Here is a 25176-nt window from a genome sequence, read left to right as displayed (position 1 = left end):
TGATAATCTAACAAAAAAAAAGTCAATCAACAAAGTATCCTCATTACTGTATTAATAAGTATACATTATAGTTCAAACTGTTATTTAAGATTTATCGAAAAATTGCCTATACTTTACTCCTTAAAAATAGGCGGTGCGACGCCCTCTTAAGATATCCTGTCTTGCGTTCCCCAATAACGTTTATATCGCATATATTTTATATTTCAAATATATTAATTGACCTACAAGTTTCAATGATAAGTCAGTCAAATTATTCATTTGTAAATTTAAGGAAAATATTTACATTATGCTGTTAAGTTATTATTAGATATTTATTAGGTGGCAAAACATAATTTTAATAAACATCTCGTCGATTGATGAAGGTGATATACATACAAATTATTAAATATAATAAACACTAAACCACACAATTAAATTTTAAAAAAATATATAAAATTTAGTCTACGTTTACTGCGTTTGTAATCGTAATTTATTTTTTCAACATTTTTATGGCTAATCCGACCGACAGTAGATAATGATTTTTATTAAAAAGGGAGTTTTCCTTAAAACCCTTAAAAGTTAAAAAAAAAATGATGGTCAAGAGAAAAAAACGTTGGTATAAATTGGAACATATATATATATATTAAATAAAAAGAAATCGGTTCAGTTTAGTTATTATGAACGCAGATTGCAGACCCAGACACAAAAGTAAAAACACATAATTGTAAAAGCTTTGCATGGAAGCTAAAATTACCCATTCTAAATTAAATTCTTGCACAGTTCAGTTAATAATATTTTTCGCTTGTTTTGTTAAATGTACGTTTTTTCGTTTTAAAAAGCTTCACAGAAGTTATTTATACTTAGCTATTCTGATTCTACTAACTGAACTCGTACAACATAAATTCTGTAGTACTCTCTCGAGAACATTTCATTGCTATTCTAGGAATGCGTTGTAATTGAATTCTTATTTTTATAGTCTCCATTTTATTTAAAAAAGAATGTGTTTTAAAAGTATTATTGTCATTATTCATAACAGCATCCTTTTTCGATTCAGAGGAAACCTTTTACACAATTAAAAAACAGTTTGGCATCATCCATGGATATACCTTTTATTTAAATAAAAAAACTTACTAACCCCCGCCCCTCTCCGTTTTCTCATTTTCAATATGTAGAACAAAATAAGAACTTTATTGTGAAATAATCAATTGAGTATTTGTAAAATAACGCCTGAGAACTCATAAATTGTCTGATTAACCTCACTATATATTATAATATACAAGGTATTCAAAATGAATGGCCCACCCGATTTCTTAATGATATACTAAAATGATGAAAAAATTACCTATGTTAAACCTTTTTGATTTCTTAAACACAACAAAAACAAAGCCGTGGTCCCACTATTGTACCCCTTTCACACCTAAGGCAACACGTCACTAAAACCAAGGAGTTCTTTTTGCCGGACCTCGTACAATCATATTTTATGGTCATTGTATTATTTTTCCTTTGGTAACAAGATTACGGCGTTTAACATTTGAAACCTAATTGGTAACGTATACATTTAATTCGTTTTTAAATTAAGAATAATTTGCTGAAAATGTGACTGGTCGATAACCAGTTTCGCATAATAACTTTTAAAGTTTAAACTTACGGGAAAAATGGTGGAGGTAGTAATATTTTTATGTTTGCGCATTACTAAACTGTTCCCACCTCCTGACTCCTGTCCTACATTTTAAACTCCATAATAACTTTAAAAGTAATGAATCAAAACTGGTTTTCGATCAGTCAAAATGTTCAGTAAATAATTCTTAATAAATAACTAATTAAATGTATATGTTACCAATAAGGTTTGAAAAGTAACCCTCCCTAAATCTGTCTTCCGATTGAAAAAAAATATATATAAAAACTTAAAATTAGTATCATTTGATAATAACTAAGAAAGTTTTACAAATGTTATTTTTTCAACATTTTAGTATATCATTCATAAATCAGGAAGGCCATACAATTCTAAACACTCTATATAATATATATATATATATTTATTTAAACATATACATATTTCACAAATGTATTTGAGTTGAATGTTTAAGTGATCGGATCACGTTTGAAAGAATGTGCGATACATCTTGAAGTAGATGTTATATGTAAAATGTTACTGATACAGATCTGGCTGCATGTTTGATGGCCGCCTGCTGTTGCGGGAAGACGTCCAACGACCACATACTCACATACAAACAAAAGGACCTTCCTACAATAGACTTGCATGTAATAAATGTAAAACGTTATCAATTTATTATCAATGGTGTAACTTTCGTCTGTCTAATAATGCACGAATTACGTTCATGTGTATAAAAATGTTTATGTTTCTTAGCATTTAATGTAAAATCATCTCATTAGTCTAAGCTTCATTGTCGGCATGTCTATTTTAAATGTCATTGTATAATCCACGTTGTTAATATTATAAATAGGTTTACATATAATGTTGATGTAAGACTAAAATTATTACGAAATGAATCAATTATACCATGACTTAGAATGAGTCAATATGTCCGACTTCTGCTAAAGTTGGCGATTTTAAATAGTTAAGACAACATTACGCTAAACAAATTACTGGATATGCAAAATAGTATTCGATTAAGCATGACCGACACATCTTATTGAGCAATAATCAAATTTTATCTAGTCTAAAGTGCTATCTGCAACAGCAGAAAAGAGAGAATACGTAGCATATTTAACTTTTAAGAATAACCTTTTAGTCACCTAAAAAATAACTTGAGAACCTATGAAAACTAAGTATGAAGACAAATGTGTAAACCTATTTTCAACGGAGTCATGGGGTGTTGGCAAATGAAGTTCAATACAGAGTACATTAGAGTGTATAAATGAAAATAACGAGAAAGAGTGGAAAAATTAATTAAAAAGAAAATCAGAAGAAGAACTGAGTAAAATCAGTTAATAGTATCCACACTGCAAGCAGATACATCAATACATTGATATGTGCTGATATCTGCATGAAGAGTGGATACCCTTAACCGAGTTTACTCGGTTTTTTTGAAACCATTCTTAAAACGATAGCAACGTTCAAATATGATAATATAGTATAGTATTGTCTTAAGTTTATGTTGTGGCCAAATGATTTTTAGCAGTTTTTAATATTTGGCCTAAATCGGTTTATTGGTAACATTCACCTGGTCAATTATTTTGGATAAATTAAACCATTCATTTAATTGTGCTCGTTGTGAAAACATCATAATTTAAATAAAATTAGGAGTACCTAATCTCTTATCTCTTATCTCTCATATCTCTCAGCTATTTATCAACGCTAAAGCGCGTTACACGCACATATTTTCTACGGTAACGTTCAGCGTGATGCACACACCCACAGATTTTCTTATTGACCCCCCAGCCAAAAGACATAACTTTTCTTAAATATTTTTTCTTATACCTTAAACATTTGATTGAATATAGAGAATTTTTAAACGTAAAAATAACAGTAGGTGACCTCTCAACTTTAACCCAGCAGTTAGAGTAGCAAAATAAATGTTAAAAATTAAAACTGGGTATTTGTATATACTGCAGTACTTAGTTAACAACTATTAAACAAATTAGGTCTCTACGATCATTTTGAAAAATCCAGTTTCGATCAGCTTTTTCGGATTCTAGACCACTGTGCGACGGCGGCAAATCTAATTAGATTATTTTCTTTTCCATATTGTGTGAGAATAGTATATTATTTTTTTTTTGATGATGATATTATTATGTGCAATTATAAAATTGGTCTTATTAAAATTAGCAAGGTCATAACCTCACCTTGGATGGCATTGATAACCTACGGGCGTAATGATTTAATAAAAGTTAAATTATAAAACCTATAAAATCAAATTGTAGTATATGATTATTACTTCATATGTACCTATACTGATTGTGAGTATGTTAAGAGGAATTGGTTTTGCGGAGGACAAAAATGTAAGAGCGGTATTTTGAGTATCCGTGTACAATTTTTACATTGGATAGAAAAGAACTTTATCTACGGGGTAGCGTTTTTAGTTTTTTGATAACTTAAGCACAATCAAAATTATTCATTCGTAAGTATTCATTATTTTTCCTTTTTTTATTTGTTTATAAAAAAATATTAAGTATAGACGCCAACAAATTTAAAACGCTACCCCATGGATAAAGTTCTTCCCTATACATTGTGAACATTTTGTAAATTGACTGTTAATACTGGCCTTACATACTTGTCCCGCGCAAAGTAGTTTTGGTGGGAAAACAACTGTAATTTATCCTTTAGAAATGATTTTGATAATCTGAAAAAAAATGTCAACCAACAAAGTATCCTCATTACTGTATTAATAACTAATAAGTATACATTATAGTTCAAACTCTAATTTAAGATTTTTCGAAAAATTGCCTATATATTACTCCTTAAAATGGTCTGGGTAGCTTACTCTTAAACTTCAAATTTTAGGCCCGCACTCTGACATATTGTTTGTTGTCTTTAATATACGAGGAAACACAAGTAATCAAAGTACCAGCGGCCTCAGACTTACAATGGATCTAAATTAGTGCTACATGACAAACACGATCTAAGGCCTTAGTAAAAACTATATAAATTACGTCTATTTGAAATTTCTTCCGAAACGTTTTTAAGATAATATAATTTTTTCTGGTCAGGTGGCACTCTTGAGAGCCTGCCTATTCACACATTATGTCATTGTATCGTTGTCATCAGACTTGCTGATTATACATATTTTGTATAGATTGTAAAGAAAATATTTTAATAAAAAAAAAAATAATATAATCAATGAATATAAATTGAGAAGAAGTCGTTTTATCAAATTATAGACAAACAATTTTTTTTAATTTTTAAATAATCCTCTTAATAAGTACCTACTTAAGTATATATGCCTACGCGTATATATTAAACGGTGTTGTTTCTATTGATTTTTAACGTACAAATAGATAAATATTACAAGTAGCTAATAGTAAATTATATTTTTACTATTACAGACATAATAAGATATTCTATATATTGACTGTTTTCAATAAGTACACGTTTACAACTCTACAAGTACAAAACAATAAAACCAATGTTCGTTATAAATTATTTTTGTTTTTAACCTGATCAAAATACTGAAAGCAAAACCAGAATATTTACGACTATATAATATACATGTCAATAATATATTGATACATTTATTATTTAAGTATTCGGTATTCCCTCCTTTTGAGAATGGTTTCATATGCGTAGGTTTCATATATGTAGGTACGTCGCATAGGCCGTACTTATATGATGTTCAGTGTTGGTCATGAAAATGTATACAGTTTTATAGGTACACAAAATATGTAATTTAATAATAACTATAATGCAATAATTTATGTCTATTATAATATTTTTACCCAAATAAAATAAAATGTGGGCATGGTGTGGTGCAATAGTCTGTTTAGGTGATACTTAGCACCTGAAGTTAAGCTGCGTACTACTTGACTCCGGATGGGTGACTAACCAGGGTTTTTAGCGACGATTCGTGCATTGTATCATACTGTCTGTGTTTAATGAGTGCTACTACCAGTGTCGTGTTTAGGGGGGGGGGAGGTTGATCGCTAAAGGGGACGATCGCAGCAACAGATTTTTACATAGCCCATATTCTGTTAATGAACCAATTATAGAGATGTATCTAACACTACAAACTTAAAGATTTGAAGACATATACCCTTATGTAAATATTGCTCTGAGAATGTGATGTACTATGTTGTCCTGTATCAAACTGCTCTTCAGAGTGATCATTTTGAGCATTAAAAGTTACTTGCGGTCGAGAATAACCGATGAACGACTAAGTATCACTATAATAAGTATCACTAGAGTAAGATGACATAATCAATGAGTTGTAAATATTTATTGTTTTGTAATTTGTGGATAATAAATAAACCTACTTTATATTTGTGACTATAGATTCCAATATAGAAGAGTAATTTTATCTAACGACTAAACATTTTTTAATGGAAATTTTTGATTAAATAGTCAATGTCAACTGGTTCCACCAGAGATTACAAAAAGTGAATACATTAAAAACAAAAATGTAACAAGTAAGTTAAAAACCGCCAGAAAAGATGACGATAACGTACAGGCCGTTATTACGGGTGGTCACCAGAAGGTAAGCTCCGGAGCGCTCGGTAGGTAGAAAAAGTCAAATAATTTTTGTGGGGGGGGGGGCATAAAAACATTAGTACCCGGGCGCCAAATTTCTGATAACGTCTCTGGCTACTACACAACCTAGAAACACCAAAACCCAAAGTAAAAATACATTTATTATTTTTTTAAATTTTAATTGTTGATAAAAAAATGTCAAGGCTTGATTTTTAATGATTCTACAATTTCTTTCTCATTTTTAACGTACATGCTTCTTGAAGTCAGCCAAAATATCGTAATAGATATGAGTTACGAGAAATTGAATTCTACATGGTTTTTTTTCTTTTCGATCATGCACTTATTTTAACGCCCAAATATTATAAGAAAACCAAATACAATAGGTATTGTAATATTTACACTTTACATGAAACAATGGTTTTTAGTTAACAAAAAATTGATAATTATTAATTACGCTACTGTTTGATGAATTTTTACTTAATTTTTATACGCGCATTTTGAATAAGTTAAAAAACAATATTTGTAGTTAAAAACAATATAAAAAAATCTATTATAAAAAGTAAAATAACCACAGCGTTAATAAATATATGTGATCTGTCTCCCATACACGTGGGTGTTTATAAAATCATATCTCACCCGACAATAAAATTTTAAAAACAGGGAACGTAATTTTTGAAGGCAGTTTTGTACAAATAAATAAAACATAATGTCTGATTATCTAGCGCACGTTGTTAGTGATTGTAGCTACGCCGCTGTAGTAAAGTAAAAACGTGCGACAGACACATCTGGTCATTGTGATTGCTAGTTCTTTGAACTTGTCGCTGTTGCGTTGTTGCTATTGACCAACTGTCTCGTGTGACAAATCACTTTGTGTGGTATATATATATATATATATATATATATATAGTGCCTAGGACCTAGGTGACTGGAGAAATATTGAATATTCATCGGAAACACGATCGTGGCCGCTCTTGCTTCCAGTCATCGACAATGCAGGGTCCACTTATGTTGTTCCCGGAACTAAGACCACTAAATTAGTACCTATACTACATAATATACATCTCTTGACTATTAGCGTCTATTTTAATGGGATTTCTTTCAACTACAATATAATAATAAGAAGTGATCTTCTCCGAATTGCCGTGACATGTGAATGTGATAAAAAAAAAACAATGGAATAGGTTTTAAAAGCAATAATGATTTTAATCGTGTTTAATAGTCGTCGCTCGTCATGACGGAGTACCAAGTCTGAACGGGAACCGAGCCGTAGACCCAGTGATATTTTAAACTTTTTACTATTTCAGACGCTTCATATTAAATTATTGTAATATTTTTAACATTAACCGCATGCTTGTGGATTTTTTTGACATTTAAAAATGGAAAACACTTATATTTCACAGTCTAGAAGTGTCTTATTCAGTAACCACTAACCACGAATATTGTTGCTTTATCAGCGACTAATACAAATTAACCGTTGACCATTATCAATTATGTAAAATGTTGACCATAACTTGGAGGTACACAGTTAGAAAAAAAATTATAATAAATAGACACAGGCCAACTTTTATTAAACGGGTGACAACGAAAGATCCTATACGAATATTGCAACTTTATAAGTAACAATCAGGTGCCATTAGAACTGTGGAGTTTAAAATATACAAATCTCTACAAACCATTTCTGCAAACACCAGTGCTCTGTGCTAGAATGTATCAACATTCAAACTTTCACGGTCGATAAGAAGAACTAAGAAGATTAAATTAACGTAGACAAACTTGTTCATTATAAAAAAGGAACTCTCCTACGCCATAGATAAAACTATCACCAACACCATTTTATTTGATCTGTACTTAAACACGAGTATGATTACAGTATCGCCAAATAGGAGTTTAATTAAGAGGAGAAATATAAATTATGTTAAAATTATTATCCTTGGGAAGGGAGGGGGTAAGTGATTAGTGATTAAACCCTACCACCACTACACATACATTAATCAGTATTAAAATATTAGAAATGTAATTTTTTCGTTTTTTACATTAAGGACTATGACGTATGGTAGTATATTTTTCAACTTAAAATTACAGCGCTCCATAACTTTTTTAAAAATAGTCCAATTAGTTCCAAATTTGTGTAGAATATTTTTAAAACATAGTACTACCGATAAACGTTGACAATCCAAACAAATATAAATCCTTTCCCCTAGAAGGAGTCGGAACTTTTTCTTTATTTTGCTTTTCCATACAGTTTTAAGGGTTTAGGTTTGAAAATTAGATCGACGGTGCTAGAATGGAGCTATAACATATACAATTTTCTCAAAATTATAATACGTTTGAGCTTATCGACGGTCGTTGGTTGAAAACGCTTTAATAGTCTTAAACGGAATTAGAATTGATATTTGTATCGAGAGTATATACTTACTACATTTTTAGTTATGGCTGGTTATAGAACATCGATTTAAAATTTCTTTGAGCTATGACTTCATAACCTTTGAAATCAAACACTCTTTTATTTATATACGCATTACACAAATTTGATTTTTAACTAAACACGTGCCAGTTAGTAAAGTAAATAAAAGAATAATCACGGTAAACAGCCCACATTCTACACGTGTTAGACAATTTATATTTTTGGTAATAGTTTTTTTTACACAGCTATTGGAATTATTGTGATATAGATAGTAACAGTATTTTATATCATGGTTGGTACTAGGTAGATGATATATCAACATTTAAATTACAATTTTGTTTATTTACCATCAAACATGTCTTACTGAAATATTAAATTTTATGTATAGTCCCAGCAATTTTTTCCACGATACGATAGTTTTTTCTTGTCTTACTTAGTTTTTGAGTTATACTCGAAACATAAAATGTGAAATTGCGACCGTTTCAAAAATGGACTTATTTGACCATTTTAAATATACTTTTTGAGACAACAGCTCATAGGGGATGTATGAATATCCTCTATATCCCCCCTGTAAATACGCTCCGAAATTCGGCAACCTATAGGCTCAAAATTAAATATTTCTTTTATAATTCAAACGAACTATTTACAAACGGACAGCTTTTTTTTTGTTTTTGAGATTCTGCATATATACAATATATCTCGACAATTACATAAAATTAAACAATATAAGAGTGGCTAATAGATATACACAAAATTAAAACAAAGGACAACTTATTACATAACATTTTATACGTTTCTGTAACCTTTTATCTTTACGATACCTATTTTTTTTTTAAACTACATTTAATTAATAATACACGTGATATTTGGCATATACTACAAACTAACTCTGTACATTTCCTAAACAAAACATCTTGCTTTTTTTTTACTTCAGAGATTCTTTAGACATAATGTAATATTTTTGAAGTGACATTAGGATATCCGTCCGGATTAGGCTATTAGTTACGAGTACGTAAGGATTACACATTTAAAAGGTATTAGATGATTCAGCCGTTTATCTAGTATTTTGCTATAGTATCGCGAGTACTCATTTGCGGTTTATGCTACAACGTTGTTTACTCTCTCGAGGCGATCGTCATCATTTATTGCCGTGGCCTGTATAAATATAAAAGTTTCCTATGATTAATATTCTGCCATATCAATGAGTGATGTCATGTCGATAAGAATAATTGTGATGCACAACTTACACCTCGACATCGTTTTAATTTATTGCAATGTGTTATTACAATTATTATTGTTCACCGCCCCCCTAAAAAAAAAAACCCCCCATCGAATGACATGTACCGCCAGAGGAGTCTCGTGTGTCGTGGTCAGCCAAGAGAAACCGTCGGGAGACCACCGGCCGCGCTGAAAATTGAACCTTGTCTAGGTGTCAGACACGTGGTGTGCGCCGGTTACGCATGCGCGGTGCGCCAGCCACATTACGGTGGCGACGGCGAATGCGGCCGGCCGGTACACTGATGTGCCGCGGCGCGCGTGTTTTATAGTGTACAGCGACCGACCTACGATCCACACGCGTTCGCGTCCGATCTTCCGATCCTCGCCGCAGACGTAACCGCGATCCGACGAACTTCGTTTTACCCGCGGATTCGCCTTCACTTGCTCGCTTACAGTTTTTGTTTCAACTCTCGCGGGCACACCATCTGTCTAACGACTCGCGTCTTACGCGTTATTAACGTCGGACGTCCCGTTCGATTCGATTTAATAACTGTCGTTTACCTCGGTGGCGCAAGTGCTGGAGGAGGCGGCGCGGCGTCGGCGATGGTGGCGGCAGCGGCAGCGATGATGTCCCTGCCAGACGACCCGAACCGGCGTTTGCGGCCGACACGTGTTCGGCACGCGGCTTACTGATACGCGTCCGTCGAGGCCGGGCCCGTAACAGCCGTAAATTATTACACCCTGTGATACTACAGAAGGTGACGATTTTACGCATAATAAAATAATAGAAGCGTAGCGCCCACCGATCGATTGATATTCCCGACGGCACGACAACAATCCCCATAGTCATACCGTGCGGCCATGTCGGTACCGTTGCAGTGTACGCTATCGGCCGCCCGATGAGTTGTCGGCCAAAAGTCGCGTGTGTAAAGACGCCGCCGCTGACCTGAGCGCTTGTGAGAAGTATGTGGAAGACACGTAACCGATACAATTGGTCGTGGTCTATACGTATTGTCGTTATTGTAGCCGCCGCAGCCGTCACGGTCGCCATGTCCGAACCACGCGAATCCGTCGGGTCCTCCGCTACTGCCACCGTCACGTCACAACTGGAGAGAGCTCCGTTCATGTCCGTTGCCTTCGGTCAAGACGGTGCAGAACACCAGACGAACACGCCCGGTAAGCACGGTCAAACCCCATATCCTTTCGTTTAAACTATAAGTAAGCTCGGATGAGTAGGCTCACAATTGGTGTTAGGAGACCACTGTGGTTGGGCCGTATACGCCATGCTGAGGGCCTGCAGGCGTGATCTTCGGTGGCGGGTTTGAGGACGCGGCGAATTTGGCACCGACCAAACCTGAATCTCAGAAAATACGAGAGTAGGTTTATGAGTTTAGCATTTCACTATCACTAATAGTCAACGCCACGACCGTCGCCTGTGCCGGACACCGTAAAAGTACTCGGCCGGTGCACAGATGATGTAGGAGGTAACTGTCTCGACATTATTGTCCTATGCGGTGGTACTAATTCGCGGCGTCGACGTTATTGCTCGTTGGTTTACAAACCGAGACTTGAGTTTAAACGACCAACGGCGTTTGATGAAGTCGGCGATTGCAATTTACGATCGAGTTCTAAAACGAAACACCTGTTGACTGCACTCGTTTATCCTGTCTTATTCTTCTCCTTTGAATTTCAATTCGTACAAAACCGGTATTTTCATATTGAGTCGTTAATAAAAATTACATACCGTACGCTAGCTGTAATGATACGTACATGAGAACCTCTGAAAGTTGTACTAATGGGTCTGTTAAAACGGCGTTCTCGTCGTGTATTGACGTAGACATTTTAATATTTTCGTTTATTTTAATATTAATTAATATTTTCGTTGTTCGATTCGGATTCATTTTAACTTGCCTTACCCGATTTACTTTCCCTTTTCGGTGACTGAATATAATTTTATTTCTCGCGCTCGCAGTATACTGTAATACTCTCGGCCAATGATTTATATATGACTAGATAACTCGTTATACATAATATATATATATATTATTATACACGTTCACTTACTATACCCACATATTCGCTCCCCATACCTCTTAAAAAATATGGGCAAAATGTATGAATAAACCTTGTTTAATAACTGTAAGCTAACAAACACGAATGTGATTGCTATAGCGTCCCTAACGTCACTAATAATGGTTTCTTAGTTGTTTTTTTAAAATATAAAAGACACGACATAATGCGTATCATAAAAAATAGACTAAATTAAGTAAAAATTTAAATTTTCCTTCCCCTAATGTTAACAAAAAAGTCTCAGGATTACGCTAGTGTAACAATAATATTTTTAAGGGAGAAAGGGTTATAGCCTGGGGGAATTTAGGGAGTCTATAGACCCCCTAACCAAGATTATTTTCAAAACCATCCAAAAATAAGGTTGAAATTACCCACAAATAATTAAATCACAGTTATATTAATTAAAAAGCCAATATTAAAATGCATATTGTATTATTGACAGTATGTACTATATTCTATGTATCGTCGACGGAATTCAGAATTTTTTTTTTTAAGTTTTTGCAACTTGGGCCATTACCTAAAAATGTTTTTTAACAGTCCAAATATTTTGTTATTATATAATAACTGTATTTCATTGTTACAAATTACAACCAGCTTATTTTTTTCGACTGGTTTTTATTTTTAATATATCAGAAAAACAACAGTTCGAATCTACTACTCTTGGCGATGGGAATCCGAAAATCCGGATTTCCACAAAAAACCCTTTTCTAAGCCACTTATAAATCTTATAAACACCAACATTTTTACATTAGAATGCAGTGTACCTAAGTAAAATGTTTTGATGTAAAAAACGTATAGCCATGACAATCACTTTCGGATTTCAACAAATCCAAAAACAATTTATCTTTTCGGAATTGTGTTTTATTTTTACTTTTCATCAAAATACATATTTATATACTGTATTTAAATTTGTTTAAATGACTGCAATAGCGTTTTTTTTTTATGAATATCCGGATTTTTACATTTCCATCAGTACATCCGTATGCAATTGAATACTACAATAACATTTTCGGTTCAAACACATGGCTATTATCTTGAATTAAGATACATGTTTACCTAACCACAATTTCTTTCTTTTTGAGCGCTGGCTGCACTATTTAAATCTCTACTATATTATTATAGTTTTCTCTGTGTTCTCTTTGGTTTGGTTTTCTACTTAATATCACTATTAGTTGTATATACTATAATTAATTATATTTGTATTTATTTTCACTGATTTGTATATTTTGTCATAGTTTTGTTTTATTGTTGGCTCGTCATATTTTTAAATAAAGGCTAAAAAATAAAAGTTTACCTAAATGGTATTTTTCTTCATGTAAAAGAAATCTAAAATTAAAAAACCATTTTCCTTATTTCTTAAGAATATCTACAAATATTTAAAAATAAGATTTTGGAATCCACTCTACTAATTGTTAAATTATACTTTTCTTTTATTCTGGAAATAACCATCTATGTAAATCTGTTTTATGTATTTCTTTCAAATAGTTTTATACTTCCACTGGTCATAGATGCCTTGACAAATATCAATTTTTCGTATTAACGACGTCAAATGACAAATTATACTTTGTTTAAAGAAAAAATATACTGATTGTAGACTAAGACTGAAGTTTTCGTTTAAATAGTACAAATTATTAAAAACCTGTACTAGACACATCACTAGAATAAAATTGTAGCTTGACTATGTCGATAATTATAATATAATAATAATAACATTACGGAAATAGCTTTTAAAATAAAATAAAGTATTATATTGAGATGACTGAAGGTGAACGTCAATTTCGAGTTGTTGGTCAAAAGAACAACTCTTTCTCCAATGTCAGGTTAGTAACCTCTATGGTATTACAGTGTGGTAATTATTATTCAACCATTTTAAGGTTCTTATTAATTATCTCCATGAAGTATTATTACAAACTGTAATTAGATTTTGTTTGTGAACGACCAAAAATGTTTTTTTATAAATTGGTTGTATTATCAATTTTAAAAATAACTTACTATACAAGACATAAAATTATATAAATTTAGTGTTATTATAATTATATTTTCATTAATGGATCTAATGTTGGGTGAACTATTTGTTTTTATTTATGTTATCTCAATCTAGTGTTAACAGCCCAGGGGTTGGTTGGCAGCAATCTTCCATTTTTCACTCATTTATTTATACATACAATGTTATGTTATATAATACGGGGGTTTAGGTCATAATATAGTCCTCGATATCACATTTTCTAGTAGTTTGTCGTTATAAATGCGCTAACACATTATTCGATTTTTAAACTATGATTGTTTTAACTTTTATTTCTGTGTGCGTTTAATTGTAGTACAACAATTTATAAAATTAAAAACCGATAATGTGATTTCTAAACTTTAGTATTACATACAACTTTCTGATTTTTGTGATTTGATAATGTCGTCAAACTGTATACATTAAATGTATAAAATACAAATCGACTGTGCGATTATTTGGACTTACTAATTCCGACATTCACCTCTTATGAAAATCTAAAACCTGGGTTGTTTCTCATTAATTCAATTCTAGTCTACATGAAATACCTGTTTTATTTATTTATCTATACTAGATCAAGTGTTTAAATATTATACTCTTTAACCCACAGGGCGATAAATTATTAATTTTAATAAAATTGGCATTATCAGTTTTCATATTATAATACGTAGACTCTCAAACTAAATGCCAAAAAACGCTTCAACAATGTAGGTAGTTCTTTTCAGTTGCATGTTACCATCAGCGTGTGCGTGCGTGTTGAATGTCTTCTATGATGGCATATGCCTCCTGAGATTTTTGTTGGAACTCTATGGCACTTTGGCTGGTTATATATTTTGCTGACGCCGCGAGCAGGGGTTTCAGCTTGTGCCGTTATCTTGTTAATCTCTCTCTCTCTCTCTCTCTCTCTCTCTCTATAAGCATATGCTTAAATGCCACACGTGAAAGGTGGCTGTCCTAAAAGGACTTGGGCAAGCAAACTGGAATGCGTCGCACACATATAATTAGCTAGAACTCTCCTCACAACCCAAGCTCAGGCATCACCATTACGACAACCTCGGCGTAGAGTTAAATATTCTTTTTTTTTAATGAATGGATTGCAATAGCCGCTGTTAATGATCAATCGTTGTGGATCATGCGGACCTGAACTGTTATAGTTTGGAATTCAAATAAGAATACATTACCTGGAAACGTTACGATTCATAAATCAAAACAGTTAGTAAAACATGGTTTTTTATTAAATAATATCCGCAAATCTGATTTTAACTTTAGTTATACAATACAATATTTAACACAACATATTATTATAATTGTTCAAGTCGGGAATTCACCTTTTATTTGTAGATACAAGCATTTTTTTTTTAATTCGCGAATATGCAAAAGGAATAGTAGACTGATTTGTTGAGAGAAATCGGTTATAATATAAAAAACAAATACTTTTGGGAAAAAAGTTTAAGTTATAACTTATCAACTTTGAATTTATAAATCATGAATAATATATTACTATACAGTGGCGTATATAGGATATAATTTGGGGGGGGGGGTTGAACTTTTTTTAAAACTAATTTCAGATATATCCATGTTGTCATTAGTTTTAAACCATCTTCAGAGAATTAGTAACCATTCCACTGTCGCAACTATACTCAGTAGATTCATAAAGTACTTGTAGAGTTAGTCGCTGTAATGGGTTTTAAACGCTAACTAATGACACTATAGATAGATCCTAAAACTATCAAACTAATTTTTTACTAATTTATAGAAAACTTAATAGGTCTGGGTAATGTGAGTAGTACCATTGATTTAAAAATAACAGTGATACACTTTGTTTAAAGATATAAAGTTAACTTATGTTTAATGACTGTTAATGGTGTCATTGTTGTAACACTAATTATATAGATTTTATAGCTATTAATGAGATCTAAAACTAAACTGACGAATATTCCCATATATTTCGCTCAGCATTTAGTAAAAGTAGGTACAAAAAACTAGCAGACTTGATATATAATAGAATTTCATGAGAGTTTTGGTCATCTGCTTTGTTTTAGTGATGGGAATCCGGATTTTCACAAAAGAGACGCTATTTAAACCACTTAAAAATCGTATGAGTATTAAATATTTTTGCAATATAAAGCTGTGAACTTAGTTACTTAATATTTTTGATGAAAATGTAAAAATAAATAACCATACTAAAAAGATAAATTGCTTTTGGATTTGTTGAAATCCGAAAGCCATTTATAGTCAAAGATAATAGTTTTTTTTTTAATTTTCATCAAAAACATTTTACTTAGACACACTGTTTTATATTGTAATAGTATTTAAGATTTTTAAGTGGCTTTTAAGTAGCGATTTTTTTTTATTATAAAAATCCTGTTTTCGGATTCCCATCACTACTTTGTTTAAGCTTGTGGGTATTTCAGAAATAATTTTTTCAATTTGGATTAAAGACATAGCATTACACAACTACTCGAATGTTTTTTTAAAAAGCTATTTTTTTATAGTTGTGTAAATATATATATATATATATATTATACTTTTAAAATACAAACTGTGTGGATTATGCGTACATATATATTGCATAATTAGTTAAAATATTAAAATGAAATCTAATTTTTCTCTTGATTGCGGACTCGGCTTATTTGCATGACACTTCTATCTCATCCGTTCTTAATTTAATATTATGCACTTTTATGGGTACGTTCCTGGCTATCATACTAATTATAAACATATACCTACTGTCGTATAGAATAAATGCCAACACGTGTGTATATTGTGTTTCAAAATTCGAGTTATAACACTATACGTGAGTCCCCCTTTTCAATAAAACATCATAGTGATACGAAGCGTGACTATAATAAAAGGTATAACATAATATTTGTTTAATATTTTGATGTGTTCAAATAATACGTAGGGTATCGCACTTAATAACCGACGACAAGCGTCCAGTATAATATACAATATTCATAAAACTCATTCATGTTTGATTATACTTAGAGAATTATTTATTAGGCATTAGTTTTGATGTATACCATATTAATAACGTTGCAATAGCAAATCTATTTTTTTCACTTTATTTGCCCTTGATTATTAACCACCCCTATGTATATTAATTTTACATAGATTAAAAAATATATAGGTAACGTTGCAAAAACGATTGCTCCCACGTCGCTTTTCTGTTTTAATAATTTAATCAAGAGGTTACCTCAGGCGAACGCCTTCATGAATAAAATGCATTACATATTATATTTTCTAAGCTGCGTAAATTCATGTTTAATAAATAAAAAATAAACAATTCATTATTGGGTTATTCTTTTATGGGTACATGCTAATAATAACATATTATATTATATAACATGTATAATTCACTATAATATTATTACCCATATAGTAATGATTATTATTTATTACTCATACAAAGCAAAATATAAAGATATTTAATGTGTATATTTGTATGCATTTTATATATTTTTATTGACAGTACATTTTTTTATTTATTTTACAATTCAAACATGATTAAAAAATATTCTATTTTAAAATAATACGTACTTATAAATTTGTTCACCTTAACGATACCATATTATATTGTATCGCTATAATAACTTTATCGAGTACTTATTTATTATACTGTTAATCGCATCAACATGAATGGTGGCATGAACACACTTTTAGTGTGGATATTGTACTCGTATGTCCGTTATTTTAATTTGAAATTGAACCAGACCATAACCGATAACGTATAATCCAGAGTTATCCGGTTACGCAGGTCAGTGTCCGTCTGGCCATCATCGGTCGTTACGTGAGGTCAGTCATGGTACGCACGCACTCACGCATCATACCATCCCTGCCATCCCTATCAGCCTCGCTGCAGCCACAGACAACCCCTCTCTAAGGGCGGCGCCACCGTTGCCGTCGCAGTTCTAGTGTACATAAATTTATCGGTCTCCCCAGGGATACAATATTGCACTATTACCACCACCGTGCTTGCTACTGTATTATTACACTTCAAGCGGACGGCCGCAACCCTATACACCGATGCATTTATACTTGCATTGCATGCGTATGTCCGCGATAAGGCACGGAGAGTAGACCACTGGTGCCCGCATATATATATGACGTGTTTTATGTGCATTGATCGCACGAACACTCACGCAGGAAATAAAAATGTATCGGCCTATTGGACGCTTGAATCAATAACTTCATTTAAGGGATAAAAGGGGGAACGAGCTGTTCAATGCCCTCTGTGTATTATTAGATATCGGGGTAACAATGCGTATATGCATTTTATCGGCAAACTCTCTTGTAATTGCTCCCGACAGTGGTATACATGTATAAAATATATTGCATCACGCGATTTACATAAATATCTATATGTTTTAGTAGTTTAACTAAAAAAATAGTGTTGTTAAAATACAGCTGACGCCTTAGGAAATCTCGGTACAAATTTGGACAAATTTAAAATTAGACTCTACTAAGGTTTCTCAAAAATAATTAAAAATTAAAAAAACTAACAACTTAAAATAATTATATTTATTTAAAGGCTCATTTTATCTTGGTCTCTAAGGATTAATCGGTTTCGGCCTTAGGATTTAGCCTTGAGTCTATATACATTCTCACTTACAGAACTTTGAAATTAATACGAATATAACCTGAATCACCTCAACCCAAATAATAATTCGAGTTCAAAGCCCATTCATTAATAATTATTGTTTTCGTAATATTGGTTTCCGATCCCGACAAAACATAGTTGAACTTATCATCTTTCAAACGGTTATCAAACTATTGTTGTATGTCTACTCAAGTACCAACAATATTTGAAATACGAAAAAATATTTTATTATGGAATATTCTGTTTCTTCTTTAGATGAATAATGATAGTCTGGCAAAAAGGACTAACAATAAACGTTTCTCATAACTATCAATAAATGTATTGAGTAAGCCAAAAGTCATGCCGTGAAACTTTTATATAAATCGTGAAATCGTGAAAAAACTTCACGTAATTCAACTTTCAATTTATGACTTTTGGTCTATGCAACATGACTTTGGCTCATCCTATACATTATAGTACGATTTTGCAGAAAATTCGTTATACTTTGCTCATTAAATATAGATAGTACGTCGTCTTTTTAGTATACGATTTTACTATATTCTTAACGATTTTTTAGTATAAAGGTGCCTAAATTAGAACGTGTTATGACGTCAATTAATACGGTTTGAAAATGCGGTTTTATGTTGCTTAGTAATGTACCTAATGGAGGTAATGTTTGTATTAAAAAACGAGAAATGACGTCAAATCAATATTTAATAAGCAAACTAGCTGCACTACTTTGTTTAAAAATACTGAACACAGGTGTATGTTTATAAAGTATTCTAAATCGATAGTTTTTAATTTTATTTATTAATTAATTATTATCAATCGAAAGAAATATTATTTTATTATTACACATAAAAACTTCACCTTCGATAAACCTTAATTGTCTTAATAAAAATAAAAAATGTAATACTTGGTAGATAAAAAATAATAATTTTAACTTTGTATAACTCACTTATAAATACAAACTATTTGTTACAAAATTGTAACAAGTTTTTAACCCTCATTATAATACTACCGCTAACATGATAGACAAGGAAAAGTGAAAACAATAATACTTACTTAAAAAATATTACTAATGTTTTAGTTTTTGGATATAGTCGTTAAATTTTTTACAGGATGACTAATAAGTAATGTTTGTCACAAGACGCCCTAAAGACGAGTTTTAAAAGGTTGACTCATTTCTTCTGTTTAAATGACACATAGTGATAAAACTTAAAATTACGATGTGTATGTTTGTGTTGTAGCCCACAGGCATTAGGCTTGTATTAACACTTGTTATTACATTTATTAATAGTCTAACATAGTTAATGGTGGAAGTTCCTTCCTTAAAAATAAACGGTTTTTTTTATTTAAAAAATATATTTAAAACTAGATTTATTAAGAAAAATGTAATATGTTATTTATTTGATTGTTTAAATACTAAACTACATTTTACGTTAAATATACTGATTTCCATTTTGTTTTCTTCTGCATATTCTATCTTCATAATGATCTGTAATAAATCAAAATACATTAACTGTAATTTATCAAATTACAAATACTTTTGTAAATTGATTCTTGCTGTTAATCCATAGCACTACTTGGTTTAATAAGACATAACAGTTAAGTTCTAACTCTACGTGTTACCGAACAATTATTAATTCATAAAAATCGTCTTGTTGTTCTTATCTGTAATAATTAAATATTGGAGAGTTAAAAAACATCGAAACATCCTTATTGAGCGATTCTATTATTTATTTACTTAAGAAAACTAAAGACTAAAGTAGTTGATATTATTACTTTTCTATTTTTTTCAGGTACATCAGGTAGCAAACAGCATTGTCTATGGTGCAAACAAGCGTCTGACGAATTAACGCCAGTTTTACCGTCATCGTCTTCGTCACTAGTGTCGTCATTACCATCGACAGCCGGCGTCAACCGGCACCATCACCGGCGAAAGCATAGACCGCGTGGCCGGCGGCATTATGACAGCGCCGCTAGGTCTAGCCTGGACAAACAGCGGATAGAGGCGATAAAGGAACAGATACTTTCAAAACTAGGCATGACCGCTAAGCCAAACGTCACTAAGGCCCGGTCAACTAGATTTCTGGTTGAAGCTCTGGCCGTCGAACCGTTATCCGGGCTAACCGCTACCGATGCGGACACCGCGGCGGGCAATACACCTCTGCCTAGCACGCGATTGCCCGTATCATCCAGGGATGCTGACTCCGAACCCGACGACTTCTACGGTCGCACCAGGGAAATTATCGGATTCGCAGAACCGGGTACGTTTTGAAATATTTTCATAATCTAGTCATAATAAATGTTTAAAAGTGACGATAATATTGTGGTAGCCAAACTATGAAGTCGTTAGCTGTTACTCATGACGACATTTATAATTATGCTGTTGCCTCCAATCTGAATTATAATAATATTTTACCTAGTCGTAGACATTATTAATTAAGAATTTATCATTATACGTACTATTTTTTAGTACATTTTATATATTGCCTAATATTATACACGCCTATTAAAATGATTTAATAGGCGTATAGACACCTATTGATCGTTTTGTATGACAAAAAACCAACATCTAATCTCCATAATATGAAATACTTGAAATAATATGTAACTTAATAATTATATAAATAAATATTTATCTTAGTATCATAAAACAAAATCCTATTATTAAAGACAAACACATTATCTTTCACTTTTCGATATCAATTACCGTGTCATTTAACTTTATTTAAAAATATAATAGTTTTCATCTTCTCTTCTCGCACACTCAATATAATTTAGTATGTTTCTGGTGCATTTTATCAAATTTGATTTATTAGAATATCCACGTAATGGCATAGCCTCCCGGCTGAACAAGTCGGTGGCTTCAAAAGTTTTTGTGAGGTTAAGTATGTAATAAAAAAAAAAAATTATCAAATCAATCTAAAATACACACCTATTAACGACTTTGAATATTATAAAGAAGCGGTGATTTCATAAAATAAATTATCCTCTTGTAACATTCTAATATTTATTAGAGTTTATCAGTTAATTAGTTTGGAAACTATAAAGAGTAATGTATAGTTTATACATGACTTAAATATACTAAATTATTGCATCTCTACCCCTCTCCATCGAAATTTTCGACGATAAAAATAAAATGGCAGCGTAAAAGTCAGCCAATCAAATTTATTTATTTTATAAAAGTATTATGTATATATTTATAAAAAAAAAGCAATGATGTACCCTTACGCTGCCATTTTGTGAATTGATAATATAATAAAGTGGGGATATGCAATAACCTAGTATATTTAAGCCGTAGGTACAGATGCAGAAGTATCGTGGAATTCAAGTAAAATATTTTGTTAACGAACATGTTTTGGATCAGTGCATAAATGGGTCAAGTTAACTAGAACACGTTTTTGAAAATATTTAGTGGGTAAAAAAACACTAAAATAAAAGATTAAGTATAATATTATTCCTATCACTTGATTTATATTTGTAGGATTTTTAAATGGGCTATACAAACATAATAGATGTTAAACTACAGCTTTGTGTTGATTTATAAGTACAGTAAAGCATTGATATTCTTTTTTGTAAGTCAAGTGTATATTTATTGCCCTAAATTAGACCAATATTGCCGCGAACAGCTTAAAGCTTAGCCTTTTCTAACTCCATCAAGTTCTCGAAAAATATTAGCAATTGAATTTGTGTAAACTATAGTTACTTTAAAACCAACTTCTAGGAAAGATTGGAGGAGTTTGAAAGTTATAAACTCTCTGAATTGCAATATTTGCGCTAATGTTTTATGTAAATATTATTATACCGAAGACATTTTTTTTGATAATGACAACTTATTCTTAAATACTTAAATTTATATTACCAACATATAATACAATGATTACCTTAAAGTTATTTTTTATAACTATACATATATTCGGCAAATAATAATATAACAGTAGTTACAAAAAAAGTCAAGAGTACACACGTTAAGTGAGTATATTCGTTGTAGAAGATTGGCAAAGAGCCAAGAGATCTTACCATAACAAGGAAGACCTTCTCTACCTTCTCCAAACCAATATTTCGTGTATATATATGTATTTATGTACAGGTATACACATCAGCAGTGGCGCCGAACCATCCACTAACATCTTGGGGAAAAAAATATTTATCACCCACCCACCCATAAAGAACATGACATCAGACACTTCAGTAATACCACTGTAGATAATGACTAATCAAGCAATAATACTTTTATCTGGTTAAAACTTTTAAATACCATATCCACTTATATTGTTCATGTATTTAATGGCAATTTGTATGAGTAAATTGCATTCATATTTTTAAAATTTTATATTTTGTACTCTAAAGCCAGAATAGAATCTATTTTACTGTAAAACGTCCTAGCTTTAAATTCCAAAGTCAGAATCATAATAATAAGTACCGTATTTGATTTTTTGTACTATTACATATTATGCTATTTTATATTTTCGTTAAACCACTATATGAGCAGTTAAATGTTAACCAACTGTGGAGATAACAACTAATAAATAATCAGAAATCAATAGATTGCGCGTGTACGAGTAGATATTCTTGTTTTCAGCACTTAGCTGTAAGGCAACCAGTTCACGGATATTTAAATTTGTATTATTACTCCAGGCGCGCGATAATTTCGCTGAATATCTTCGGATTTAGTAGTTAGTACTGTTACATGGAAGATAGCGGCGTCGACCTGTCTTGGAGGTAAGCACGCTGAGTGAAAACGTTGATCGAGGACAAATGCGACTCCCTGCTGTCCGCAAATAAATTCATCGGGTAAATAATGCAGTTGCTATGGGCCGCGTCGTCTCGTTTCTAATTCATTGCAATGTGTCTCTGTCCGTTTTGGTACACCTGTCATTATTGGGTAGGTAACCCGTAACATTTACAAGAATATTTTTGTATAGAAATTAATTGCGCGTCCCAAAACTCTGACCGTGGTCGGCGATATGAATACTGAGCGAGAGAGACCGGCTGTAAAGTTCCCCAATTTTGAAAGAAGAAACGTTGTGTTGTGTTTGTTAGAATGATTAAATATATTATAAAAACAAAAATATGAATAAATTAAAAAAAAAAAAAGCGAAATTCCCAGGACAAATAGTCTACTCGGCAACTGAGTGAAATTTGGTCCCATTTCTGCCCTTTCCACTATGAAACTATTTTTCTCTTACTACGAGCAGTCTCTGCGGACTGCGGTGTACGTAGAAGACAATACAACACGACGACCTCGGCGAAAATGGCAGCAGTGGCGGTGGCGACATGTAGGATTAACAATAATGATACGGCCCTGAGAGTATTGGTTTAAAATAATTTTATTTAAATGCAGACCAGGCGCATATTATACGTACGTGGCGGTGAATACGGCACCCGCGCGATGCAAGCCAGACGGCTTGGGGGCAGAAATACCTATCAACCGCCGCTGCCTTATTTGAACTCGTTTATATAGAAGCACTAGAATAGTAGAGAAACCCTAGACCCAGATCGTTATGCCTGTAATTTATAGACATCGGTTCACGCCCAAATATTTATTGCATATTATTATATTCTATAATATTGTTACTATTATTATATATACTATCATTATCGTTTTGTTATTTTTATTTAAGTTAATTAAGTATTATATACGTATATTTTTATTATATTCTTTTTCGATACTACGGCTAATTGGGACACTGCGGTATGGGCAAGCCGAGGCATATATAATAAGTAGTGTTCATGACTGCCTGAATGTATAACCGTGGATGCGATGCAGTTAAATAACGTAATCCCGCCAGCGGATATCTTTATACCTACAGGATTAATGTACTTATAGAGCTCCGATACAGCCATTATGATATTATTAATATACGTTTATGTTACACGTGTACGTTGCAGTGTGATATTATTATGAGAACATACTGTGTATACACACTATACACGGTTCAAACGAGCCGGGTCCGCCGACAATTAATTGAGCTCCGACACGATTTACTGCAATATTTTATTGATTATGGCAAGTCCTCGATGAACTCGTTTTACCGAATTTATTTTCTTATATCGTTTGAACGTATTTACCGAACACACAAAGAGACCTTGTCCTAAACGATGGAGCGCGTAGGACGACGGGATAAGTAGCTAGATGTACTAACCCACCTCATGTCGGTGCATACACAGCATAAATGGACACAACGTCCCTCTGCAATGTATTTTTGCAAAGTCAAGCTCGAAATGAATAATGACCACGTCATCAGGGTGGTAATATTTTCTTATCTGTGTCAAGTAGTACGAACAAATATTTGAGTACGAGCTGAAGAACGGGATAAACTAAGTTATTCTAAATACCTAGTGCTATAATGATTTTTATAAATCTTGAGTTTTAGATTATGCACGTAGATAATACATTGAGGTAATGTGTCAATATGATTTGTGTAATAATATAATATGAAATGAGAAGTATAAATAATTGGTTTATGCTTAAATTAGACATTGTACGCAGAGGCGCCAAATCTGTAGTTTTATGACAAATGTGATACATAATCGTACAAATTAAAATAACATTATTATGTTATTATTATTATATTAGTGTTGCAATTTTCAAAATTTTTAACTGATTAAAAATTTATAGAAATTGAAGCAGTAGGTGATATATTTATATATGTTTTAATCTTTGGACTTTAGCGTTTCCGATAGTATGTATTACAAACCAATTAATACTTTTCTTAATTACTTATATTTTTTCGTTTTTAAATAAAAAACATACGTTCTCAATGCACACG

The 25176-nt window shown here is 32.0% G+C and overlaps 1 protein-coding gene across 2 annotated transcripts in view; it reads left to right on the top strand.

The window, feature by feature from the left end:
- The first annotated feature begins 10062 nt into the window (after positions 1-10062).
- The window catches only part of LOC126835257 (inhibin beta chain-like), a 37654-nt gene continuing 22540 nt past the window's right edge, over positions 10063-25176 (top strand). The window contains exons 1-3 of one of the 2 annotated variants that reach the window (XM_050567727.1): positions 10063-10709; positions 10773-10922; positions 20200-20667. In XM_050567727.1, the coding sequence (XP_050423684.1) occupies positions 10796-10922; positions 20200-20667 (595 nt within the window). In that variant the 5' untranslated portion in view covers positions 10063-10709; positions 10773-10795. Of the gene's footprint in view, positions 10923-20199; positions 20668-25176 lie in introns of both variants that reach the window. The other variant, XM_050567726.1, reaches the window with a different exon arrangement.

This window comes from Adelges cooleyi, unplaced genomic scaffold (assembly GCF_023614345.1).
Source record: "Adelges cooleyi isolate 19-005CV unplaced genomic scaffold, UGA_ACOO_1.1 ACOO_flye_CR_arks_rails_tigmint_CR_PRNA_23, whole genome shotgun sequence".
Classification (NCBI taxonomy): domain Eukaryota; kingdom Metazoa; phylum Arthropoda; class Insecta; order Hemiptera; family Adelgidae; genus Adelges; species Adelges cooleyi.
Note: the sequence above shows the minus strand (reverse complement) of the source record. Positions and strands in the feature narration are given on the sequence as shown.